The sequence below is a fragment of the Andrographis paniculata genome, unplaced genomic scaffold (assembly GCF_009805555.1).
Source record: "Andrographis paniculata isolate CXL003 unplaced genomic scaffold, ASM980555v1 Contig62END, whole genome shotgun sequence".
NCBI lineage: Eukaryota > Viridiplantae > Streptophyta > Magnoliopsida > Lamiales > Acanthaceae > Andrographis > Andrographis paniculata.
Window position 1 is genome coordinate 8,144,795 of NW_026137598.1, and position 26,941 is coordinate 8,171,735.

Here is a 26,941-nt window from a genome sequence, read left to right on the forward strand (position 1 = left end):
CGGAATTTTCCGGATCAGGGTATGGGTAAGCCCAAACCCGAATGCATAAAACGGGTATATTAAAAGAAGATTACAGGATCACAGAAAAGGCATGTTATGAAAGTGCAGAAGTCGATGTGTGGGTACGGAAATGACTTTTCAGGAAAAGCAATAAGTTGATACAACAAAATCGTGGACAATGTCGGAACCAAATTTAACAAAAGTACATAGAAGTTAATATTTTAAAAAATTTAAAAATTAAAAGTGTAAATAACAAAATTTTTATGATTTTTTACATTATAAAATAAAAAAAATAAAATAAACAAATTACTAAAAAATGCATAATTTTATTATTTTTTATACTAAAAAATATATATATTTGAATACTGGGGGGTCAGTTAGCCCCTGGCCGTGTAGATAAAAGGTTTGAAGAAAGAAGAATCTAGTTCAAACTATTTAATCATAAGGGCATGTTTGATTAGAAAAATTAATTAATATTTTCAAGTAAACACTCTTCTAAGTGTATAGCTGCACCATTGATCAAGAATAGGAATATGATCAGATCCTTTTAGGGCATTCTTGGATGGCCTTTGATATGAATATAGGGTTGTTTGGTAGTGAACAAGCTCAAACAAAGGTCTGAGTTTTTCCTAGGAAGGAAAGGACAGGGCCTTGGAACTTGGAAGACTTATACATATCAATTAGGTCTATTTTTGGGGCAGCTATTATAGGATAACTATTGACCTGCACCTGCAGCAGCAATAATCTACGCTATTATTGTAGTCCCTACTTTTTAAAATAATTGTTGACCTTATTTTTGACGCTGCAAAATTCTTTACAGCCATTTATTAAATATTCATATCCTTAAGGACTTCTCATACATCACTTACCACTCTAGGGGAGTGGGGCTGCACAAAAGAGGTGCTTTGTGGTGCAGACTTAATAGTAATAATAATACATCTACAATTATATGTACCAAAAGTATTATTATTTGATTATTTTAGGTTATAAACCAGTAATATAGTCATGTCATGTTTAATTAAATAAAAAATCTATCATTTTTTATTCTATTTACGCTATTGCCACTAACAAACTCAACACATTTCTTATATTCAACCTGCTATAATACAAAAAATTACACTGCTAACTCCATAAAAATTTTAATTTAACCCCTGTAAAAAACAGTAATAAAATATTCTCTCTCAATTTTTATGTGTAAAAATTTTAAACAATTTTTTATGGACAGATGGGATATATATTGAAATAAAGCAAACAATCTAAATAAACTGTATGCAGACCACTTTATTTGGGACACGTCATAAGCCCAGCCATATGAGCCCAAAGGTTTTGGGCCGGATGACCATTGGTTAAGTAAATTTGGATTTTGTTTTATCTTTAATACTTCTAGGAGCCCGAGTCACAGCTGCTCGTTGGAGTTCACACTAGGAGGGGTCCAGATTCATATGAAGTCTGCCAAAATTTTCTATTGGAAAAAAATATATATATATATATTGCAAAATATTTTATTAAATATTATTTTAATATCAAACTAAAATAAAATTTTCTCGAAACTTTTACCAAAGCCCCCTCTAGTTGTTTTACTTTGCATACGCATTGTCATATTTATATCTGTTACGTACGAAATTTAGAATTAGGTTAAAAGCCCAAGGTAAAAAGAAGAATGGGCCTGGCAATAGGGTTGATTGAACTGGCTGAAGGACACCGTGAGGAAATCAAGGAAAATAAATTTATTTATTTATTTCTAAGGAAAATACAGGTCGGAAGGTTTTCAAGTCGGTAGGTCCTCAGGACGGAAAGACCTCAGGATGGAAGGTTCTTAGGTCGGGAGGTCCTCAGGACGGAAAGACCTCAGGACGGAAGGTTCTTAGGTCGGTAGGTCCTCAGGACGGAAAGACCTCAGGTCGGAAGGTCTTCAGGTCGGGAGGCCCTCAAGATGGAAAGACCTCAGGATGGAAGGTTCTTAGGTCGGTAGGTCCTCAGGACGGAAAGACCTCAGGACGGAAGGTTCTTAGGTCGGTAGGTCCTCAGGACGGAAAGACCTCAGGTCGGAAGGTCTTCAGGTCGGGAGGTCCGCAAGACGGAAAGACCTCAAGTCGGAAGGTCTTCAGGTCGGGAGGTCCGCAAGACGGAAAGACGATGAGTCGGAAGGTTTTCAAGTCGGGAGGTCCTCGAGACGGAAAGTCGTCGAGATGGGATATCCGCAGGTCGGGTAAACTGTAGGTCGGATCGAAGGACGAAGTCGGGCCAAAAGAGCGGAAGGTCTGTGGTCGGCTCAAGGAGTGAAATATAGGGAATTTTGGTCTGCTGAGGACACGTGTCAGCATGAGAAAGGTTGGAAGACGGTTGAGAAGGAGACGTTGTAACCGTTCGGGTGACGGTTTTCAGTACGGTTTCCCAGGGAATATTTAAGGATTTGGATCATCATTTGTCAAGGCATCTTCAATCAACTTCAACAAAGCAAAGTCAGATTTGGGGATCACCACTTTAAATTTCAGTCTTTTATTTTCCAGTTTATTTTCTGTACTTACAGTGTTTAGAGATTCCTAATCTCAGGCACTAATTAATCAAGTTTAAGGATATTTTCTATATCTTTGAATTTTACTTTATTTTTGTTGAAAAAATACATCAACAATATCAAAAAAAAAAAAAAAAGAGGCTTTGTAGCTCGGATGTATTCATATCAAATATTGCATCAAGCTATTGCATAAAATTAGAAATTTTACATGTAACATAAGTATACATTATATCAGGGAATGAATGTATACCTCATTTGTCCCCAGTGTTGTAATCACTCCTGAGGAAAAGGGCTGCGGCGTATCCGGTGTCGAAGTATTTCAATCCCGCCTCAGGTATGCACAATTCACATAACGCCGCCTCACTGGCACGTTCAGGTTGTCATCAAGTTAGTGTCACAGGGAAGCAAGAAGTATTGTTATGGCTTTCTAAATTTTGTATATCAGCCAAAACAGGACATTACAAAGTTACTTACCTCTTCATATTTGGTCAGAATCTCAGCACCAGTTTTCGTTATGAGAATTGTGTGTTCAAATTGTGCGGCAGGCATGCCATCTGCAGTTAGAGTTGTCCAGTTATCTTCCCAAGTTACACATTCGATATTTCCCAGCGTGACAATTGGTTCTGCAAGAAGAGTAGCTTCAATTCTTCAACTGATCATAACGTATTGATTGAAAGAGGGTACAATACAGAAAATTACTCAAGCAGGTAACTAAATGAATTCATTTGCCTGAGTTACTCACCAATAGTAAACGTTTGGCCCTCCACCATGTGACCGGGTTTTTCATTACCTATTCCCAAAAGTAAGATCATAAGAAAAAATAGTAATAATGACACAAGAATTTTACCTGGCACGACAATGCAATTAGTAGGGGATAATGTGATTCAGGTTAGTCTTAACAGGTTTCTTGCTAGCGAAAACTAATAAGGTGATTGATAGACAAACAGTTGAGCCATTGCTTACGATGATGTAATATGAGTGGTTCAGAGTGAAAAACAGTCCCAATGCCATGTCCCACAAAACGCTCTGCAACTCCATAGCCGTATTTTTCAGCATGCTCACTAAGATAAGTATGAGATTTAATCATGTTGTGGCCACCAGTAAATAGATAATTTAAATAATAATTGCTTTCAAATTGAAGTCCACATGCTGCCTTTACTCTACATTCTTAGCTAAATGCAATTATGCACCTAATTCTCTTTCCAATTTTCCTGAACAAGGCACCATCTTTGCAAACAGCAATGCCTTTGTACATGCACTCTTCTGTCACCTGTAATTGATGGAAATGGTATATCAAATTATCAATTTATACAAAGGATAGATTAAATGACGAATACCTGCACCAAAGTTAAGAGTAGTGGAGAAGGATGCTTCAAACTAGTGTACTCGAAACCAAGCAGTACCTTAACTAGCCGTTTCATTGCATTATTCACATTGCCACAAAAAAAAGTCTTGGAAGTGTCACCATGATAACCCTGAATAGAGGAATGGAGAAGAATTCATAAAATTTTGTTTCACAAGCTCAACCATCTCAGGAGAAAAAATGAAGAAGAACAATATAATTATGTTCTAAAAAGTACACATGCAGGAAGCATATTGTGGGCGACTTGTGTATGCATATCAGCGTAGAGCACTGAAAGTGATATAATCTAAAACTCACATTTAGATAGACTGTGACATCAATGTTTATAATATCTCCGTCCTGCAATAGAGGGAGCAATTATAAATACAACAATCGAATTATAGCTGGCAGATATTGCCGAAAATACAAACACAGAACCTGTAACTGGCGTGAATCAGGTATTCCATGACACATACACTCATTGACGGATGTGCAAACACTCTTAGGAAAGCCTCCATACCCTAACGGAGAAGGGTAAGCACCAGCATCAATAATCATTTGATGAACAGCTTTATCAATTTCATTTGTTGTAACTGATGGCTGAGATGAGATATAAAATCATGTAAGTGAACCTGCATGTATGAGTTATGATCAAATATTCCCAAATTAATCCTCAAAAATAGTATTTATAGTAGAATAAAAGGATAAAATGTAAGCCTTTAAAAAGATGAAAAATACCATTGAACTTATAAAGAACAATAAATAATAGTAAAAACAAACTAACATGACAATGTAGTCTACAGCAGAAGACACAAAGGAATGGACTCAATACACTGTTAGCTTTCCCGAGGACAGGGCACCACTAGAATTCAATTTAGACCGACTACCTATGTTTGGACAAGCATTATAAAGAGATTTACATGGATATATATGTTTTGCTTCTGAAACATGGCAAACCAAACTCCAAAACATGATTTTTTTTTCAATAAATTAATAAACCATATCAACTAAGCTACTCAGAAAGACAAGCAATGAATCAAGTACATAATGTCAGCATTCACAAATAGTTAGGCTCTTAAAAGTTTTGGTATTCAGACAGGAACATTATTCTGTACCAGTGAAGGAAAACCTCCAAACTCTTACCCTAACTAATGTTCCTGCATAGTCTACCACCCGTGCAGCAAGCTCACATGCTGCCCTCATGCGAGCAAGGCCTTCTGAATCATGGATTTGATGTTCTTTAGCAATTTCTGGCAACAACTTTGAACCTGTATAAGGAGGCCTTGGAATATGATCAGGCACAGGAAGTTGCGGTGATACCTTTCCACGCCTCAAAGGAGGCCTACGTTTCGCATCTGGTGAACTTCGAAGTTCACGCTCCCTGAATAAATTACAATAATCTTATGGAAAAAAAGCAAGTATGCAACAAGAGCACATCATTTACATCATGCCTATGCAATCAGAAAAAAAAGAAATCCAAACAAACATAAAATGGAAAGAAAACCATTATTAGATCAGACTTACTACAATGAGAATAAATTTAGGCACGACAGAAGAGAAGTGAGGGATATTACTAACTATTCTTGTCTCATGAACATATTTGAAACATTGCTTTAGAAAATTTGTTATGAAGATATATGAAAAAATGGCTCCAAGATATCAGCAAAGAAAATTAGTGATTCACATTGAGTAGCCACATCACAGACAAGCATATCCCCCATACCTGAAAAATGAAAATCCCCTTGTCAACAAGATTATCTCACTTCAATGATTTTTTATTTTAAAATGATTTCAGCCAACAGGTAACAACATGCGCAATATTTCTCATATAGATTAGAAACTAGCGAAAAACATTTGTGTAGGCCACTGATGCAAGATCTTCGAGAAGTATATATTACCTTCTTATCCTGATGGCCTCTTCCAAACCAGATAACCTCTTCGCATTAACGACAAACACCCTCGTGACGTTTAAACCTTAAGGCCATTCAAAAACGGGAGTCACGAAAATTGAAGCAGACAAGTTACAAGAAAGAATAAAATACTACATGCTTAGCAAGCAACGATATTCTGAACGTATTCCAAATTCTAATTCGCCAAAGTTTGTAGAAGAAAAAACTCTAGCGATTATTTAGGAATACTTCTTTCAACCCGACATAATCAAATCCAGGAGTGTTATATACATCTTCACCAAGTTAGGGTACATTATAGAATTTAATTCAATAATAGTTAATCTAATCTCGAATGCTCCCCATAAATTGATATGAAAAAAACATGAGCTATATAATTAGGTTCCATGAGCAAGGATTCAAGTATGATTAGTGCAGAGGCGCATACTGGAGAGAGAAGCGTTGCGGGAGGTTAGCGGCTTCCCCAAAAAAGAAATGGAGGATGCAGAGAGCTTCGTTTCTTCGTGGATAAGAGAAGATGAGAACTGGAGGGACGCTGCCACCGCTGGCGAGGCGGAAATACTTGGAACCGCCATTGTCGCCGTTAACTGCCTCTGCAGTCGACCTGCGCAGACGAAAGAAAAAAATCTATCCAACAATACCTCGTTTATTAGTAATAATTTATTTTCGTTTTAAAAAATCTTCTTCGCAAATGCAGTATGTGGTAAAGAAACTGTGACGCTCTGTTTGTACGGCGCTTTGGTTTTATTTTTGGATTTTAATTTTTAAATACTCTCTCTCAATCCTGAAAAATTATAATTTGGTTGAATAATAATATTTTAATATTAAAATTATAAATATAAAATGCAAATGTTAATCAATAATTTGCAATTTATTTATTTATTTTTTTTTTAATGCGGAACCGTTATAAGGAAAAAAGAAAAAGAAAAAAAAAAGGCCCACATTGGTTGTCTGTGACTGCAATAGGTAACCCAATTGAAATCAAAGTGTAAAAGGCCCAGTGCGAGCCTATTAAACCTGTAAATAGGCCCACATCGGAATTGCTAGTTACATGATTTTAGTATATTTAATAATTAAATAAATTAACTTCAGAATAGTCCCCCCCAAAAAAAAAAAAATCAGAATTGTAAATATTCCATCAAGTGGTTACTGAAAACTATTGAATATAAATAACACACAAATTAAAACAAAATTTTTATTTTCAACTATAAAAATCAAGTAGACAGAATTAATGAAGAGTGGGATCAACGTGCATAAAGCATAAGATTTGAAGCTTTAGGAATTTGCCCGGAAAGTTCCAACAACTTAAAGTGGACATCATTAATTAATATGATGACTTCCTGAAAAAATTCATGAACAAGCTTACTTTCAGACACATGTGTCTGTGTGTGAAGTTTTTGACATTTTCGGACATTATATATATATATCATTTATTGATTTTAGAACATCAATTTGTCACATATAAAATCCCACCACGTCTTTATCATTATTTTAATTGGATTGCATGGTTATGCATAATAATTGTGTACACGTCAAATAGTTAGTCAAGTTGACATAAGTCTATCTGTAAATTGATCACTTCTGGCAGATATTATTTAGGCCACAATTTTACAGACAATGAAGCCAGCCCTCAAGTCAAGATAACCACAAAAGGTTTCATTAATTAATTGGTTTATTAAGCCAACTTAATAATTAATGTCAAATTGGGTTATTAATTAGTTGGGATCTCCTTCGGAACTAAGACACCTACTCAACACTGATTAATTTAATCAAATTAACAATGGGAAAAACATTATACTTTAGAGATTGCATTTGTGATTTGCTCAGTATCTCAATCTCCTAAATCAGATTAGTCTGTTTAAAAAGATATCAAAAGATCCTCTCTCCCTCTCTCTATATATCTATATTTATTGTCATTTCATTTCAGGTGTACCGAAAGTGTTGAATGGTAATCCGACATGATTATCTGCGATTCCATGAAATCTGGATTTACATATAATGTCAGTTCCAGTTCCAGGCATACTTGGTCAGAATTAATTAATTAATTAAATTTAATCAAAATTAAAATGGCAGCAGCCCAAAAGTTTGAAAAATATAACCAGTGTATAGTACTAGTATTTGTTTCTTTTTCATTAATTTCCTATTTACTGTACAATTAGAACTTTCTTGCAACTTGCAACATACCAAAAAAAAAAAAGTAAAATTGCAGAATCAGAAACAAAAAAAAAAAAAAGACTAGAAATTACTAAAATCAAATTTAACTAAAATTGAATTAAAATTTCACAAAGCATCAATGGCCCTCTGTTTCTTCGCACACCCTAATGACCCCCAAATCTCCATTTCCCTAATCCTCTTCCCGCTGCAGCCACCGGAGCGGTCACCGGCGCCGTCGCCGTCGCCGGAGGCCTTCTCAAACAATATATCGACGCCAAACAGCCTCACCGTCTGCACAGGCGGAGCTCGGCCTGACGCCTTCCAGTCAATGTAGAGCTGCCTGTCCGGGCCGGCCGATCGCCGGAAAATGACAATGTCGCCGGCGCGCAGAGCCTTCTCCTTCACGAAACGGCTCCAGCCTTTGGTCAGAACGTAGCTCTGGCTCGAATTCCAATACGAATATCGGAATCTCCAAACCTTCCCTGAAATGTCTTCGAAGTTCAGAAGAATCCCTTTCGTCGTGCTCCCGATCGGCAATGGGAAGTGTTTCTCGGCGTGCTGTTTCGGGATCACTAAACGGTTAAGTTTTCCGACGTCGCTCGGCGTCACGGCCTTCTCGAATAGGTGCTCGCGGCGGCCGGCGGGGGAGGAGGAATTGCCTGCGCCGGCGCCGGCAATTTCGTGTTGGGGTGATTTTCCGGCGCCGTAATTCCGGCGGCTCTGGTCGAGCTCGTCGGCGTAGGTATGCTTCCGGAGCATGTCGACAATCTCGGATTTCGAGTGGGCGTTTAAAAACGAAACCTCGATTTCGTCGCACTCCGGTGACAATGGCTTGAAATTCGTGACGGCGTCGCGGCCGCGGAACCGCTGCGCCGCCGTGTCGTAGGCCCTGGCGGCCTCCTCCTCCTCGTTGAACGTCCCCAGCCACACCCGCTGGTGCTTCTCGTAGATTTGCGCCCCCCACCGGCCGTTCGGCTGCGGCACCACTCCTTTAAATCTCGACGACGGCAGCTTCTTCGACTCCGCCTCCACGCCGTTCTCGCCGGCGTCGGTGACGGCGCTCGCGCCGCTCCCGACGCGGCAGAGTCCTCCCGCCGCCGCCGCCGCCGATTCGCTGGCGGTGCTCTCGTCGACGCAGCTGATCGCGTCCATATTAATTGAGTAATTCAATCGCCGGAAGCGGAATTCCGATCGTCGGAGAAATTTTGAATTGGGGAATTGAAATGAGTTGGGACAGCGCAAGGCGGATGAATATATATATACACACATTTTCGTGTAGTAATAAAATAAAATAAAAATAGTAGTAATATAATAATAGTGATATTGAGATTATGTAATAATAAGGGTAAAGATAATGTCACATGACTGTGGCCCAGGGCTATATCAACTTCGTTCATCCCCCCTGAAATTTGCTGCTTACTGTCAGCATGGTCTCCTCCTCTCCCTCATTATTAATCCAAAATCCAATATATATAGTAAAAATAAATTAAATAAATAAAAGCAATGAATATTAACGAGAAATTTGGAACAATCCAAAAACAGTAGGATGGACCACGATCAAGGGTGTAGCCTTTATCCGATAAAAATCCATGTAATAAAACCCAAAATAATTTAATAATAATAACAGTGGGGAAATATTGTTCAAGTATCAGTGTCAGATGAAGATAAAAATAAATAAAATAATTATGTATAAATGAATAAGCAATGAATCAACCAACCAACCAACCATCTTCCACCAGGATGGGGATTGTTATTGTTATTGTTATGGGCCAACGCCAACCAATGGATAAAAAGATTATATACATACATACACAGAGATAGATAGATATATCTATCTATATAACCTTTCACACACCCAATTAAATCCTTCCCATAAAATCTTACGTGGCGACTTCTCATTCGTCCCCCCAATTTCAATATTTATTAAATTTCTTGAACTTACTACATAGTTTGTAGTTGATGTCGACAAGCCAAAACCTTATCTCACTCATCTCCATAACAGTAATCGAATAATAATAATAATTATAATAATTGGTATTTGTGAATATTAAGAAACACATACATATACATACATGTATGGGAATGGGCATGGGTTGTTCTGTACGGACAGGTCCTACGCTGTATCGTAGGTGTCCCATTGTGAGTTGAAGATAAACCCAATCATGGTTGAATTTTTATTTTTTAACTAATTTTATTTGGTGGGATGGATGGGCCCTTAATTTTGAAGATTCCATTTGAGTTGAGGAATTATTTCGATACATAATTAAAGGCACTCACTGGTTTAGTAACAAGTCTTGTCTTAACATATAGTTCCCCAGTTTTGGTTCAATCATCGTTTATATAATTTTTTTTTTTTTTCTTGATATAATAATAATGCTTGAAAAGGAATATTTTTGGGACACCTCCCAGTGAATCTCCACCGTCTATTAGATGCACTTGTGGTGGACCCCACCTTATAGACGGTAGAGATTTCGTTCACACTTCACAGTTGGCACTCAGCACTCCTCGCAGGTGGGAACGCGAGAGTCCGAGATAGCCTGATTTTCTGCCACGTGTCTTATCTTTTTTTTTTTTTTTCTCATTTCTTTAAATTATAAAACTAAAAACATACCGACACGATAATATTCGTAGACGCATAATTAAATGATTATAATTTGTTCTAAAATGCATATTTCAAATGTCATCAGCACATACATCATATAGACACACAAGCAACAACTTTATATGTAGTGAAATACACGTTGTCAATTAATTAATTTAATTGGAATAATTACATCATACACCACACAAACAATGGGACTCACTAATGTGATCTAGACATTATATAATTTCTCAAAAATAAAATAAAAGAAAATTATGGTAATAAAAGTCCAGATGTTACCAATCAAATCAGGCTGCCAATAGACATGCAAAATTAGGCAGTACAACGTATATATAATTAATTAGCAGTAATTAAACAGTTAATTAATTGTTCATTGAGGAAGCAAAATGGAATTTTGCATTACAAAAATATATTATTTTTTAAATAATATAATTGGTCCCGTCAGTCCTTTTCGTGTCAAGTGGGACATTAATCCAAATCCGAAATGCCTACATAGATTAGATATATACTACTTTATATTATCTTGTCCCAACAAATTAAATTACATATCATTCATTCATCTGATAGTTTAGTTGGTGAAATAGTCATCGGACACGAAGATATTACCTTAATCTTCTCTAACTACCAACTACTATATATATATATATATATATATCTATATATGTGTGTGTATAGTGCTCCTCTTAGTCATCAATTATCATTGTGATAATCATCTCCCCACATTCTAGTTTATCTCATCACAATGATCACTTTACCCCTCTTTTGTTTAAAAATAAATAAATAAAATTACATTAATATTTATTTTTTTTATTTAAAATAAACGGATTGAGCGAATATTTATATAGGTATTCAATTAAAACACAGTGACTCCTCCATTCGTGTGATGTAAAAGCCAAAGCCAAAGCCGCCATAAGGGCAAAAGCGTGACTCAATCCATGCATTATCTACTACACTAACAAAAGCGCACTTTGCAATCTAACGCCTAAAAGGTTATTCATATCAACTTAAAACGCGACTTTACAGTTACCAAAACAAATTTTAGTGTAGACAATGCCATGCTGATTACGCCAAAATGCACTACACAAATTTTTAAAGATTTTGCTTAATTTGCTACTAAATATATATATCTTATTAAATTTACAAAAAACATGTAACGGTTACCACCCTAAGTTAATCAACAAATGCATGTGAAGCCAAATAATAATAATAATAATAATAATAATAAGTGCAGTATAATGTAGAGCATCAAAAGTCAAAATCAACATGTAAAATTGTCAAAGTGGTGGGATGTAATAAGAAGCAGTGGATCATATATATATATGTATATATATATATATCATATGTATAATGTATATGCTAATGCTAGCTGGGACAGTTGTGACTTGTAAACGCAAACAGCCAAGTTGCTTTTATTGACGACAAGTGTTGTAATAATAAAAATAATATATATATATATATTAATTGGATCCATAGAAATATTAAATATACTACTTTTATATTATTAAGTACCATATTATCAGGTGTGGGATTGGTTGAGATGTGGTGTCATATACGATAATATATACATTCCCCATTACTACTTTTAGGTATTATTATTATTATTATTATTTATTGTAATCGGGTTTTGAAATTTCAAAAGATTCTTTTACATGGGATAGGTAGAGTAGGCTTCTGGAATTATGCCTTTACTAGAAGCACGTGTTACTGCCTAAAACTGATAATTAAATCATTAATTAAAGTATATTAATATGATCATGTACATGGATCATGGATTCAACTACGCGGCTTGGACTCACTTTTATTTTATTTTTTTTTATTATTATATAAATATATATATATTGCTACAATTTTTTACAATATATTTATTACATGTATTTCTTTTTCCAAGGACACTTGGAATTAAAATGCCACTTGCCCTAAGGGAAGAGGAGACTTCATTAGACATAAATATAATTTTAAAATAGTATATAATGAATTTTAATTAATTAATTTGAAAATAATTTGCATCTATTTGTAATCTCGAATTGTTTCATGCACAACCATCGGAAATGAAAATCGTAGGACTGTTGTAATTGATGGGAATTAAAATCGAGTAATGAAATAAGATTTTAAATTAAGTCAAGTGTTCGACTAGCTAGTGTCAAACATTTTATTTTGTCCCATTTAAAAATATCTAATGTTACCTTAGCTTGTTTGCATGCAACTAAGTAGCCAGGTCAACTACTTACATCTAAGGCTTCAATTTGGACCTAACGTAAATATCTATATTTAATGACACTTGATTAATAACATCATTTACTTCATATTATTCTAACACCATTTCTAGTAATCACTGTTTCGCCCCTATGATCTGTCTTACCGGCCTACTTTACAAATTATTAAATTATAAAAATTTATTCAAAACTCACTTAAAGATTAAGGAACTACAAATTATCATATCACAAAATAAATAAATAAAGGAGTGCTAATTGGTTTGCTTCAATTTGTTCATATAAACAATATATTTTGTATTAAATAAACACATATATTATTACTTCATATTTTTTAACGCATTTTGTATAGATATATTTCTGTGTTAAAATCAATCATAACATTTAGCGTATATTAAGAATATACTAAAACTAGTTCCAATGAAAGAAGTCAAATATATGTATGTTTTAGGTCACATACGAAACATGCCTAAAAGTCAACATCACATAATTCAGTTGTCAACTTGCCTAATTTTCTTGATATTAAATTTTAATTTAGATTATATAAATGTTCCATTGAGTCTCTCATTGTCATAATTATTTTCAAGCTGACTGAAGTGGTCATAACATCAGAAAATCATCTCTAGTAATGAAATTGAAATAAACAACAGAACCCATTCACGTAACAACGTATGCAATTATCTTACAAACACAACATTCATTGTACAGAACAAGTTACATCTATAAATACCTAAAATATTTGCTTAATTTTATGAATGAGATCCAAAAACCTATCGAAAAAAATAATTTTGAATTTACAAAATGATCTGATCAATCTGTACTGTAATTTGGTATCAGCCCTTTCGCATGTTGGCTTTCCATTTCCAGGGCCATAAGCGATTTCTGCCTTTGATATCGGTTTCGATTCGACGCCAGAGCTACGACAACATTTTCATCGATATATTCATACTTTCGAACGAACCAAACAAAACGGTAATAACAATTTATGTAATAAACTTACATGTTAACTCAGGTGGGAGCCCGAAATCGTAGTCGTGGTGCTTCCTAATGCAGCAATAGTATATCCCGAGCACGAGCAGCGACAACAGTATCATACACGATACAACAATCGCGACTTTGGCCCCCCGAGATAATCCATTTTTCACCCAAAACAGTGGACAATCGGGCAAAGATGGACCCCCGCAGAGTCCTTTATTACCAGACAGGCTGTGAAAAAACATCGTAAGATTTTTTTTAGTACAAGATTATACGGGTCGAGAGGTCGTGTCTTACTCTATAGCTCCACCGTGAACTCCAATGGAGAAAAGACCCTCCGGGACTTGGCCTTCCAACAAATTGTCGTTCAATAATCTGACAAAATCGTCAGCAAGAAAATTCAAGTAAATAATGAATGCAAGTGCACGCGATTTTCTTGAAGTATCAAAGAAATTCAACTTACGCGAGCTGTAAAGAAGATGAGGTTAGAGTGTCGGGTATGGACCCGGTTAACTTGTTCTTCGATAAGTCCCTGCACTAGCTACCAGAGTAAGGCAATGCTACGAATTCGCTTTGCAAAATCGAACAAAGTAGTAGGAAATCTCACAGCTTCACGAGCGACTTTTGACTCAATCCCGATGGTATATTAGCTCCTAAAGAATTCGAACTCAAGTTACTGCATAATGAAAAGAAGTTAAGGCAACTTTCAAACTTTATGAAGGGATCGAATGGAACGGGGGAGAAAGAAAACTGGATACTTACAGGCTTACCAAGTTTGTCAAGAGGCCAATTTGATCGCTTATATAACCCTTCAGGCCTTGGCTCCCGAGATCGCTGCAACAGTTTCAAGAAGTCGTTTACAATTAAATATCGTTAGCTTCAAACACGGTTAAATCAAATCGATGAAATCAAACGCTTACATTTGAGACACGACGAGTGCAGTCTCATCCTTTGTTGGATGACACGTAACACCTTCCCATGCATCCCAAACAGTCGGGGCACAAGGATCGCCGTTCCAACCCATTCTATCGGGTACCCGGAGAGACTCCTTTAGAGCCCTCATTGCAACAACTGCATATTAAACAACAATCTTTCAACTTAAACCAGCCCTGTTCATCAGAAGAAACAGAACCAATATATTGAATGTTCATGTTACATTTGGTAGAATTTTCAAAATTGTATATTATTGATGGTGAAATAGTGGCCTAATCTAAACTAATATATGTAACGAAATTTAAATATAAAATATCGAACCAGTCCCTACTAACGGCTACCATCATCATCATCATCTACATCTTCGGCTTTCCGACTACACACCAAGTTAATCATAATTGCACGCTAATAATGGTAAATCCAAGCGATTGAAATTATCAAGAATCCGGAAATCCAGAGCATTGTAGATAGCAATTACAGTAGAATAGCAAGAGCATGATTGAAGGATGGAAGAATTTGATAGTAGTTTGCGGTACCTTGATCAGGTGAAGTTCGGATATCGACGGGAACGATGGCGTAATTCTCCAGGCCGCAGATGAGCGGAGCGCCGGCCACCGATTCAAGCCGGACAGTTAAGATGGTGCTGCTCAAATTCTTAACTACGTAGCTCCAATCGTACGCAGCGAAACCCCCAACCTCTTTGAACACGTCCAGTGTTAGAACTTTCTCTCCGTTCACTTTCACGTCGAAGACACGCTGCCCGATCTTCGTCACACTGACGTCAATCTCAGCGAAATGGAACCAGAGGAGGTAATCGAGCTTGGCGTCGACCGGAATTTCGTACTCCAGAGCGCCTCCTTTTCCGATTGCGGTAATTGCGGTTTCGTAAAGTTTTGGGGGAAAATAATTAGGGCTTCGATCCGCGTTGGTTATGCTCTTAATCGCTGAAATCGCTTTGATTGTTGCGCCGTTTGTGATTGAGGATGATTTCAGCCGGAAATCTGCGTCGGATTGCCACGATCGGTAGAAGATGTCGGTGTCGTTGGTGAATCCGGGGCCCCAGTGCCCTAGCCCTGAGGAAAATCTGGCGTAATTAACCAATATATAATCGGTGGAATTCTTTGGATAGTCGAACGGGTAGGAACTGTTGTCGATTTGTGTCAATTCGAGAGAGGCGACGACGGGGGAATCGGTGGCGATGCTGTAGAAGCAAATGTCCGCCGTGGAATCGTCGTGGTGGAAGAAGAGATCGGAGTAGGCGCCGGAGGTGGAGATGGACTGCGGCCAAGGGGAGCGCCATGAAAAGACTAAACTGCCCTCGACGGAGACGTCGAACGACGGGGAGTGTGACTTGCCGTCGAAGTTATCGTAGACGGTGAATGTCCGGAGCAAGTAGCGGCCGGCGCCGGCGGGTATGGAGTAGCAATTCTTCTTTCCGGCGGAGATGGGGAAGTGCCGGAGAGTCTTTTCCTGCTGGTGATGGAACCGGAGAGGCTCCGATACGACGGCGGGGAACCCGCCGGAGAAGAACCGGTCAGACACCCACGTGACGCCGAAGGCGTCCGTGGAGTTCACGTGACCGCCGCAGTCTATGTGCAAACTGAAACCTGCGGAAATCGAAACGGCGGAGATTTAAAATTCAGACGAAGAATTCAAAATCGTTACAGAAATTAAAGAACAGCTCAACTTACTGCTGGAAGAAAGAGAGGAACGAATAAGGGCGAGAAATACGAGGACAGCAAGAACGGACATGGCGGTTCCACGGCGGAGATTTGCGCTACCGTACGCCGTCGTTTAAGCATATGGAGGAACTTCTGCAGTAAATGGGATGACGATGACGTGCGTAAATCGAGAAAATTTTCGCAGTAGTTAATCTGCGGTACATTCCAGCGGATTGGGGGAATCAGCAAGAAATGGGGCCGCGGGGAAGGAGACGAAGAAAGCAGTATAGATCTTCGAAGGTCCCGGGACCTTCGACGCCACCAGGAGATTCGTCGTTCCGGCCATGAAGTCCGGGACCTCACAACAAGGTCAGGGTGGATATCATTTACAACCTTTTCAATAGCGGATTTAACGTGAGTAGTTCGTTCTGCATTCACTTCTCTGCTTTTGTACTGATCGCCATTATCATCGATTGGAATTCCCACCTCATTAATTAATTGAATTCATATTCATACAGCATCTAGGATAATAATTCTAATAATAATGTAATAACTACCAACTGCACAAACGCCATTAATTCTCAAGAATGTAGGGAAATGCAGAATAAGTTTGCTCTGGAGTCGAAGACCCTGGACCCCCTACTTAGATTCTGGGCTATGACCTGGAGTTCCTAATTGCACAAGGATTTGGAGTAAATTATTTGCTAATTAGGGTAGTGAATAGATGCAATTATTTTTATTGTAATTAAATGCATGTGACAGAAGTTGGTGCAAATATATGCACCATTGTCGGAGTGGGTTTTTATTTTGGGGTAGCATAGAGTAGTAAAACCCGTGACATTGTCATGGATGTGAATATTAAAAAAAATTGAGTTTTTAGAGTGTTGTTATTCGGCCATATGCTGAAATTATTGGCTTAATTTAATAAAATGGATTTGTAGCTTTGTGGTAAATGGGATTGGATATGTTATGTTATGTATGTGGAGATTCTTGATTCCTATTGTCGTTTTCCAACGCTGTCCTGATATTGATGTGGTGATAGATAATATATGAGTATGTATATATTTTTCAAAAAGTTGCTTTTGTTAAAAAAATAATAATAATAAATTGATTGGTCACTTAATTATTGATGAGTTTCTTTACTAAATGTTAACAGGGCTTATTATTGGGCTTCGAGAAGCCCATGACTATAATTGTGGTAATTTTAGTTGGGCCATATGGCCCAATGTAGTAACTAAATTGGGTCCATTATGCATTAAGACATGGACCATTACAGTTTGAAATTAATAATGAAAGAATAAAACAGTCAAAACCTGAGACCAAATCAGGGGATAATCAACAACTACTATTATCATTATTATTATTAATTATTAATAACAGTACATTGTCGAACACAGAAGGTGCAACGGCCATATCCCCCACGTGAAGGTCACGTGCGCTCCCCCCTTAGACTTCGAACCCCGGCCCGGGATTCTCGCGGGAACGACGTCGTATTGAACAACAGAAGACCTCGGGAGCACAATTAAGTAAAATTAGGGTTTGTTGGGGGAGGAACACGAGACCAAGCAAATGGTTTCGATTGCCTCTTTCTTAAAACATTATAAAATTATAATTATATTTAATTAGTAGAGAGAGATCAGACATTATTAAATTAATTAGTTCATTAATTAATTAATGCACACTTACTTATACTTACTTGGGATTAACAGTACATAGCTGTCTCTGTATTATATTGATGAACACTTACTTGCTATTACTGATTTATTCAGTTTTATAAAGATTTCGATTTCTTGGAATTCGTGTGTGACTTTGACTCTGTTTTTTTTTTTTTTTTGATCGAATTTTAGTATTTGATTTTCCAAATAGTACTTAATAAAATAAAGATTCCAAACTCCACTTGAAATTAAATTGATTATTATGGCTCAGGCTCGATACCTCTAGTTCAGCTTTAATGGTGGGTCAATAAGCATGCATTAATCTACTTAATTGAGATAATTATTACAATAATCTGTGACTGACATAAAGTGTGTAATTTGACCTATCTTCCTCACCAATTATTAGTCAAAAGGTATCTCAATTGATATATTTGATCGAATCAGGTGCATGCTTAATTGGTTTTGTGGATTTGTAGGATTCAACTAAGCACTCTCACACACACACACATATATATATATATTAAACCAAACTTAAATTTAAACAAATTCAAGAATTTATCCATGGTGTGTTTATTTGGGATTTGTATTTTGAATTGGGATTTGAATAGTAAAAATTTTGAATTTGAATAGTTGTACGATGTGATATAAATAGTAGGTGCATATAAGATGTTTTGAATGTAAAATTGAGTTTTAATATAATAGAAAAAATAAAAAATAAGTATTTGATTTGATATTTTTTTTGGGAAAAAATAGTATGAATAGTGAATTTAAAATCCACTCCCCAAACAAACACACCAGTATTTTTTAAAACATTTGATAAATAATTGTAAAATAAATATATACCTTAACCTTGTTTTTTGTTTTTGTTTTTTTTTTTTTATTGATAGGCAATATATACGTTAATTTTTGTATCTAATTTAAAAAATTACATCTAATATTATTTTATTTCAAAAGAAAATTACAATTACAAATTAACCCTCGAACAGTAGACTCTCCTTTTGCCATTATGTTTTGGTTTATTTGGTGCCGTTTTTTAAAATGTAGAGAATTTACAAGGTCATTTTTCGAGTGTGTATTGAGGCTGAAAAAAGTAGTTTGCAAGCTATGCCAATTAGTCGAAAAAATCATCCCAAACAAGACTTTGTTCACCAAATAAAATTATCATTATCATTATTATTATTAAAGGCTATTTTAAAAATAGCAAAAATGGTCGACCCATTATATGTTTGTTAGGTAAAACCTAGGGATAAAATGGCATATAGCCTACACGAGCCTATGAAAGCCTATGTTCCTAATAAATACTGAAAAGCCTTTTCGATTTTGTTTATGCAACAAATTTTTACTGATATTATTTATTTTTAAAAAAATATCACATCAAATATATTTTTTTCTTATAAAATATTAAATTAAATACTAATTTTTTAATTTTTTTTTTTAAATTTCTATCTAAACTTGAAAAAACATAAATATAATAATTTTAAAAAATTGTTTTATTTTAAAAATTTTAATAATTTAAAAACAAGTTGGAGGTTGGGACCCACAGATACCTGTCATGTAAGGCAAGGGGGAACTGCACGCCCTTTGATGCCCCACAGTTGGCTTTTTGCTCGACCAATCCTTAATTACCAGACCACTGCACCAAATCCACCCTATAAAAGCCCACCACCCTCTTCTCTTCTCACTTCACACACAATTGCAATCCAATTCCAATTCCAATTCCGATTCCTTCTTACAGTCCACTGTCTCTCCTCCTCAAATTTCTTGCATCAACAAATTCGCACAACTATGAAGATGAGCACCAGCAACAGCAGCAGCAAGAAGAGGATCTCGAGCAGAGGTTTGGGAGGACTTCTCAGGGAGCAGAGAGCCAGGCTTTACATCATCCGACGGTGCGTAGTCATGCTGCTCTGTTACCACGATTGATTTCTAGACCGACGACGAGGTTGTCGCCTCCGCGTGCTTCGATCGCCGACGAAGACGACAAACTATCTCGCTTCTCTAATCCGCCTTTTTTGTTCTTCGAATTTGTCGGAACTGTAAATATCTCTGATTAGCCGCCATAGATATATATAGATCTCCACAATTTTGTACTATGATTATTACCGAGTACATATACAATAGATTCATTACAAACTAGTTTCTGTCTGCCTCTCATCCTCTCTTACATTGCCTTAAACTCTTTTTTTTTTTTTTCGATTTTTTAGAATTGTACTAATTCAGACAACAGAAGCATTACAGATATAACAAAATCATTATTGAAGAAGAAAATTAAAATTCTAACAAAGTATCCTAAGAAAAATGGTAATTTCTGATATCAGTATTGGGAATACAAAATTCTGATATTCCAATAATTAGTCAAACACTTTTGCCAACCTTTGGGTACTGCTGAAAGGCACGTCTCTGATTATTCAACAATATTTAAATTTATTAATATTAATATCAATAGTAATTGATATAATCTAGATTTATTGTCGTTTAATGGCCGACGTTTGATTACATATAAACACTAAAAAAATCTCGGTTTAGGGACGTGTTTGGTTGTGTATTTGTATATTTTGCTATATACTAATTAGGGAGCCAGATTATATGCCCACCTTGATTTTATGCCTAATTTTATTACTAAAAAATTATAAATTATTAATATGATTTTAATTATTCTTTAAATGAATTTTAAATAATAATAAAAATATAAAATATAGTATAGTACAGTATTTTTTTAATCTCTTGTGAGACAGTAGACACTACACTACACTAAGAATTAGGGGAAGACGTTAAAACTGTCCTAACATAATCCGATTGATTGTATCTTACACGATCTTGTCAATATTTTCTTGTCTTGAATCAAACAGCATGAAAATTGATTAATTATAGTTAGGGGTGTTTTTCATTTAATTTAATTAAAGCTCACCAAATACGAATTAACTTTCTGTAACGTATAAGCTTCTAGATCTTTTGTGGGACCCCTGATCATAATTTGCCTATCTTAAGTTGCTGTAGAGTTTTTTTTTTTTTTTTTTTTTTTTTTTCTTTCAAAATTTAATAAATATAATTATAAAGAAATACATATTTAATATAATATTTTTTAAAAAAAGATAATTATCCATTACCAAAATCAAAACTTTTAAAACTTGGATGGAAATGTTAAATGTATGTTTGGATTGGAATAAAGATGTCCAGTCACATAATTTGGCAGTTTGTGGTTCAGAACCAAAATTTAAACATTATATATGTTTAAATATATATTGTGGGTTTGATCTTTGTTGACATAATTATATGTAGACCTGTAATAATATATTCGGTATTCATTGAACTCAGATGAGTTTGTTTGTTTTACAATTATTAAAAAATAAAATAAAAATAAAATCGGTAAAAGATATTGTTTTCAATTATCATTCCTTATATAAAATATTAGGAGAATATTTAAGTTCTTAGTCTATTTAAAAATATATATATATACTAAAATACAAAACGAGCACACAATAGTCTAGAATACCCATAATAGTGATATTACAACTACTTTGTTAGCATCTAGAAAACTTGAGAAAATTAGCCTATTTAATGCCTAAAAGCGACACGTTTTTTCAATTTTAGTCGTCTTAACTATAATAATTTTTTTTTGAATACCCAATCATGATATATATAGTTTTACATTTTAGTACATTGTCAACAGAATAGAAGTTTCTTATTTTAGGCTAATAGTTCCGACGTAAAAATTAATATTTTATATATTACTCTCTCCGTCCCATATAATAGGAGTGTATTACTATAACACAGGAATTTAGGTAAAGTATAATTAGTAAGTAATTAAGAAGTGTATTAGTAAAAATAATTATAAATTAAGATTAAGAATAGTAAATAGTTTAATTAAAAGTAAGAAAATTATAAAATTTAAAATACGATTAAAGTACATAATTATATTTCCAAAAATAGAAATGACAAGTTATGTGGGACAAACGAAAATATAAAATATGGACAAATTATGTGGGACGGATGAAATAAGAACTAAGGTATTAAATGAAATAAAATATCTTATAAATTTATTCAATAATATAAAGAATTCGAATTATATCATAAATTAATTTAACTACTTTTGATGTTTTAATTTTAATCTTTCACTTTCACTTGGAGATAAAATAGTGTATTTTTATAAATAAATAAATAAATAAAAACTTATTGTGGTTATATATTAAAACATTAAGAACTGAAATTAAATTCCAAAAAACATGAATTTTGTTTATATTAATACTTTTGAATTTTTGTTTATTCATCATTAGTGGTAATTTAAAATAAATAAATATCAAATACCTAATTACTCTCACAGAAATATTATATCAAATATATAAATTTTTTAGTATTTTGAAAATTTAAACTTAATAAAATTGAATTCCACAATTATTTCTCTAAGACCCTTAAAATGAATAATTTTCTCTTGAGAAGTTGTAGTAGTACATGAATTGCATCAATCACTGACAAATTAAAGAAGTTTCTATTCATTTTTCAAATGAAATCAAAATTTAACACTCCTTACCTTTCAATTAAATCAACTCTTTTATTTATATTGTATCTTATCATTTTAATATAATTTATAAATTTCTTCAAAAAATTATTTTAACAACTATGTCAAATAGAAACACGAATAAAGACACCCTTGTTTACTTTTAAACAGTAAAAATATTTTTATATCACAAAACATAATACATATAAAAAAAATCATATTAATATTTATTTATTATCATTACTCCTCTAAGTCCATTCAACGTTATTTTCGATCATCTATGTACAATTTTTATTTTTAGTTAATACGAATTATACTGTATAAAAAATATTTTAAATACTCCCACTACAAAAAAAACATTATATTTGTAACGGAATTTCGTCCATAAAGATCACGTAGCTAACGTAATTCCATCATTAATTCCGTCTCTAATATCATTAGTAACGGAAAAAAGTGGATTTAAAGACGAAAAGAATCTCATTACAAAAATGATATTTTCTTGTAGTGTCCCTCCGTCCACACATAAAGTATACAATTACTTTTGACGCGGTGTTTAAGAAATAATAGTATTTTAATTATAATGAGTAGTTAAAAGTAATGTAATGATATTTTTGCCCTTACTTTTTGGTGTAAAAGTAATGATGTGATATAAAGTAATGGTATATGTGAAAAAAAAAGAGATATTTAATGAAATGTTTAATTTGTAATTGGACGTCCAAAAATAAAAATATGTATACTTTATAGCTGGATGGAGGGAGTATATACTTATCGGTATCATTATAATTACACCAAATTAAAATATAAAATGAAATTATTTTTACATATAAAAATTTCATCGACTATGATTAAAATACTCCATCCGTCCCATAACAAAGTATCTATTTTTTTATTTTAGTCCGTCCCATAACAAAAGTATCAATTTTCTTTTTTTTAATAATTGTACTATATATCTAACATTACAAATACCCTTACAATTTACAATATATTACACAAATTCTATTACATTTATATCACACATACTAATAAAATTATTTTAATCATTTTTATTTTATTTTTACTATATTTTAATATAATATTAATATTTTTAAAATTACGTCCAAAAAAACAAATCAATATTTGCTTATTGGACAGAGGGACTATAGTACTAATATCAATGAACATTGTAACAACATACTGAAAGTGAGTATTATTTAAGTAACACAAAATATTCTAAAATACCAACAAGCTATACAATTATAAGGATAAATTAGGGAGTGTCTATGCCACGTAAGCTAAATGAAAGGGGCAAAAAGGTCCAAAAGCTCTCAAAAAGGGCACCCACATTCATACATGATGATTCAGAATAGCACAACTTTATCCTTGCTCACGTGCATCTTCCACTGCTGCTCCTGATCCATACCCAGCTGGCCACAAACAACAATAATATTAATAAAATAAAATGGACATACGTGGCATGATGAAATGAAAGGTATTAATAACGTAACTATGTAACATCATTTAATTTTAATTTTAAAAAGTATTGTTTTCGTTCCACGTCATTTGTTTTTATTTTTTATTTTTGCTCATCTCACATAATTTGTCTTTTTATTTTTGAAAATATAATTATGCACTTTAATTCATTTTAAATTTCATAATTTTTTTAATTTTAATTAAATTATTTACTTATTTTAATTTTAATTTATAATTATTTTTACTAATACAATTCTTAATTATTTATTAATTATATTTTATCTAAATTCTCGTGCCTACAATAATACATTCATGTTACATGGGACGGAGGGAGTACTAAATATAATTTACAGATACAATCAGACATGACATTTAATGCATCGAAATTAATGTTGTCTTCCACATGTGGCTATGTCTCCTTATTGCAATTTTATTTTATGAATAAATTCAGATCGTATACGACCTGAAGGATTTATACATCGTACAAAAGGCACGAATTGAGCGTACATTGTACATGAGATTATACACTATTTATTACCAATTAAGTCTAATCAAACAAATGTTTAGTATTTTTGTACATACTCGTACTAAAATTTCTGATTTGGCAACATCTTAGACATACATCAAATTATTATAACATAGAGAAATTATCATGTTTAGTTAATATATAATTTTTTATAAAATAGATAAGGATATTTTTTGTGTTTCTAAATTCTTGTTAATCTAATATTGTGATTTACATAAATAAAGAAAATGAACAGTAATTTTATTATTATTATTATTTTTTTTTTTTTATTTTTTATTTTTATTTTTTTTATTTTTTTACATTTTCCACTCGCATAAATTGAGAGGGGTTGGTCTCCTTAGCATAATAGATTTATCCAACATATATAATAAGGAGCTCGGAATTTATTGCAATGTGGAAGCAAGCTAAGCAACTCAAATCGGTCTTGTCTGAATTCAATGAAATATATATATATATATGTATATATAGAGAGGGGGTAGGGTAGGGTAGGGTGGGGAAGGGAGTGTTGTGTGTATGTATGTTTTCCAACAAGAAAAGCAACAGTAAAAGCAACCCTCATATCCTTCCAAATTAACTAATAGTAATGGCTATGCATACCTGCAGGTGCTCGCCCCCCACCCCTATTTTTTTATTTTATTTTAATATTATTTATTTGCATTTATTTATATATTTCATTATAAATTCATCTAAAAAAAATATAATACTTCTTCCATCATGCAAATATGTGCTCATTTGACCGGACATAGATTTTAATAAAAGTGAGTAATAATAGTTACTTTTTTTTATATAGTAAAAAAACTACAAAAATATAATAATTTTTTATTTAAATAAAAACGAGAATATTTTTCAATGATAATTTAAAAAAAAAAGTGAGCATAAATTTGAATAACGAAGGGAGTAATAACTACACGTGGTTGCACTCCTAAGCATATTTCACTCTATACATATATATATATATACTCTTTATGTGAATTTCGTGACTATATATTCTTATTGTCTAAGTATAAAGTTTTTATTTTTATACATTTATACTTATTTACATTAATATTATTTAATTAACCCAAGTATTATAGAGGTAAAATAGTTTTTATATAGTAAAATTATTACTAACTATTGTTAAATTTATTAAATCTTGTATCAAAATATAAATAATTAATTTTTAAGTAGGGAAGAGGGTATTGTATATACATATTTATATTTTAATTATTTGACAGCATGGTAATCTGAATGGGCTATGTTTTTATATAGCCCAATTGGAAAAGGATATGGATGAGTTAAAATAGGTGAGTTGTTAGGCCCATTACGCAAATGCTTATTGTTGGGCAGAACATACGACGAAAATAGTCACAAATTTATTACAGCCCAATTTAAGTTTATAGTTGAAGGCCGAAATGGGGCATAATTATCATCAAAAGTAAACCTGACCCAAAAAATCGAACCCGTTTGACCTGAAATTTTTCAGGTTCGAGTTTGGATATTTCGAATTTGAAAATAATCGGGTCGACCCGAACCTAAAACGAAAAAAATTCGTGTTGTGTTCGGGTTGTGTTTCGGGTTGATCTAATAACCTGAAATATCAAAATCAGGTTAGGTTTTGGGTATCGTGTTTCGGGTTGACCTGAAATTATTATTATTATTATTATTATTTTAATTTATAATATTTATATTATTTTAAATATAAAGTAATATAAAAATTAAAATTAAAATGATATTTTTTAGGTCAATTTAATTTTTTTTAAAAATTTCAGGTCTCTTTCGTGTCAGGTTTTATCGGGTTTGTTCCGGTTTCGGGTGATCTGAAACTAATTCAAGTCAACCTGAACACGACCTGAAAGAATTTGTGTCATGTTCGGGTCTAGAGTTTCAGGTCAAATTTCGGGTTCGGGTTAACAGTCTTTTGTTATCCCCATAACTCAATCAGACACGAACACGACCCAAAAACACGAATTGACGCCCCTAATAATTATGATACCAAAAATTGATTTTTATTTTTTAACATATTGTTTATTTTAGTTGCAATAAATTTGGCGTTATCTGGCTATTTGAATGGTCATAATATATATACCATAAAACTTTAATTCCATATATGATATCCGATGCGACATGGCATGGTTCACAAATATGACAGAAGTACAGTTGTATGTAATAAATATATCACGTGACATAACATAGTTAGAATTTACAAAAATAAATTAAAAAAGCCTTATCTTAATCATGCCCAAGTGGCATGGGCATGCAAATATACATAATGCATGCCAAATTAAGATCATTAATTTTTATATACCACTGCCCTTCACATAACAAACAATTTAACAATGTCCTAATATTACCAAATATCAATCAAACCTATATATATATATATATATGTATGTATGGAATTGTAAATGAAGAACATTGTAAACGCACCAAATAAAATAATTGGCCACGTAATTGTTTGCATTTTTCACTAGTGGTGTTGGAATAATTGAAATGGTTGAATTTTATGCTTATTATTGAGGACCCCTCATTGTGCTAAAA

General features: G+C 33.7%; 4 protein-coding genes across 4 annotated transcripts; 1 reads left to right on the top strand and 3 right to left on the bottom strand.

The window, feature by feature from the left end:
* Positions 1 to 2,643: 2,643 nt before the first annotated feature.
* Positions 2,644 to 6,428, bottom strand: LOC127261340 (methionine aminopeptidase 1B, chloroplastic-like). The gene is made up of 11 exons (XM_051289654.1): positions 6,192 to 6,428; positions 5,756 to 5,831; positions 5,001 to 5,238; positions 4,296 to 4,457; positions 4,176 to 4,217; positions 3,919 to 3,990; positions 3,706 to 3,785; positions 3,479 to 3,576; positions 3,258 to 3,305; positions 2,990 to 3,138; positions 2,644 to 2,878 (listed from the first exon to the last, which is right to left on the bottom strand). Exons 1-11 carry the CDS (start codon positions 6,337 to 6,339, stop codon positions 2,876 to 2,878), a joined length of 1,116 nt encoding a protein of 371 aa, XP_051145611.1. The 5' UTR covers positions 6,340 to 6,428; the 3' UTR covers positions 2,644 to 2,875.
* A 1,420-nt stretch (positions 6,429 to 7,848) lies between these two features.
* On the bottom strand, positions 7,849 to 9,321 carry LOC127260505 (AP2/ERF and B3 domain-containing transcription factor RAV1-like). Its single transcript, XM_051288239.1, has one exon. The coding sequence runs from the start codon at positions 9,185 to 9,187 to the stop codon at positions 8,045 to 8,047; it is 1,143 nt and encodes a 380-aa protein (XP_051144196.1). The 5' UTR covers positions 9,188 to 9,321; the 3' UTR covers positions 7,849 to 8,044.
* Positions 9,322 to 13,343: 4,022 nt separating this feature from the next.
* Positions 13,344 to 16,733, bottom strand: LOC127261351 (receptor-like protein 4). The gene is made up of 9 exons (XM_051289669.1): positions 16,330 to 16,733; positions 15,175 to 16,245; positions 14,626 to 14,776; positions 14,468 to 14,539; positions 14,313 to 14,381; positions 14,169 to 14,237; positions 14,003 to 14,080; positions 13,731 to 13,936; positions 13,344 to 13,647 (listed from the first exon to the last, which is right to left on the bottom strand). The coding sequence occupies exons 1-9, from the start codon at positions 16,388 to 16,390 to the stop codon at positions 13,541 to 13,543; spliced, it is 1,884 nt and encodes a 627-aa protein (XP_051145626.1). The 5' UTR covers positions 16,391 to 16,733; the 3' UTR covers positions 13,344 to 13,540.
* Positions 16,734 to 19,623: 2,890 nt separating this feature from the next.
* LOC127261112 (small polypeptide DEVIL 4-like) lies at positions 19,624 to 20,090 on the top strand. Its single transcript, XM_051289311.1, has one exon. The coding sequence runs from the start codon at positions 19,740 to 19,742 to the stop codon at positions 19,875 to 19,877; it is 138 nt and encodes a 45-aa protein (XP_051145268.1). The 5' UTR covers positions 19,624 to 19,739; the 3' UTR covers positions 19,878 to 20,090.
* The last annotated feature ends 6,851 nt before the right edge of the window (positions 20,091 to 26,941 follow it).

Excerpts from the sequence above, each read along its gene's own strand:
- LOC127261340 (XM_051289654.1), bottom strand. The coding sequence starts at position 6,339 with ATGGCGGTTCCAAGTATTTCCGCCTCGCCAGCGGTGGCAGCGTCCCTC. Across the intron at positions 4,218-4,295 it reads CTGATTCACGCCAGTTACAG|GACGGAGATATTATAAACAT; the intron begins GTTCTGTGTTTG and ends CCTCTATTGCAG. Across the intron at positions 3,306-3,478 it reads ACCACTCATATTACATCATC|GTAATGAAAAACCCGGTCAC; the intron begins GTAAGCAATGGC and ends TTTTGGGAATAG.
- LOC127260505 (XM_051288239.1), bottom strand. The coding sequence starts at position 9,187 with ATGTGTGTATATATATATTCATCCGCCTTGCGCTGTCCCAACTCATTT.
- LOC127261351 (XM_051289669.1), bottom strand. The coding sequence starts at position 16,390 with ATGTCCGTTCTTGCTGTCCTCGTATTTCTCGCCCTTATTCGTTCCTCT. Across the intron at positions 14,540-14,625 it reads GCACTCGTCGTGTCTCAAAT|CGATCTCGGGAGCCAAGGCC; the intron begins GTAAGCGTTTGA and ends AAACTGTTGCAG. Across the intron at positions 13,648-13,730 it reads GCTCCCACCTGAGTTAACAT|CTCTGGCGTCGAATCGAAAC; the intron begins GTAAGTTTATTA and ends ATGTTGTCGTAG.
- LOC127261112 (XM_051289311.1), top strand. The coding sequence starts at position 19,740 with ATGAAGATGAGCACCAGCAACAGCAGCAGCAAGAAGAGGATCTCGAGC.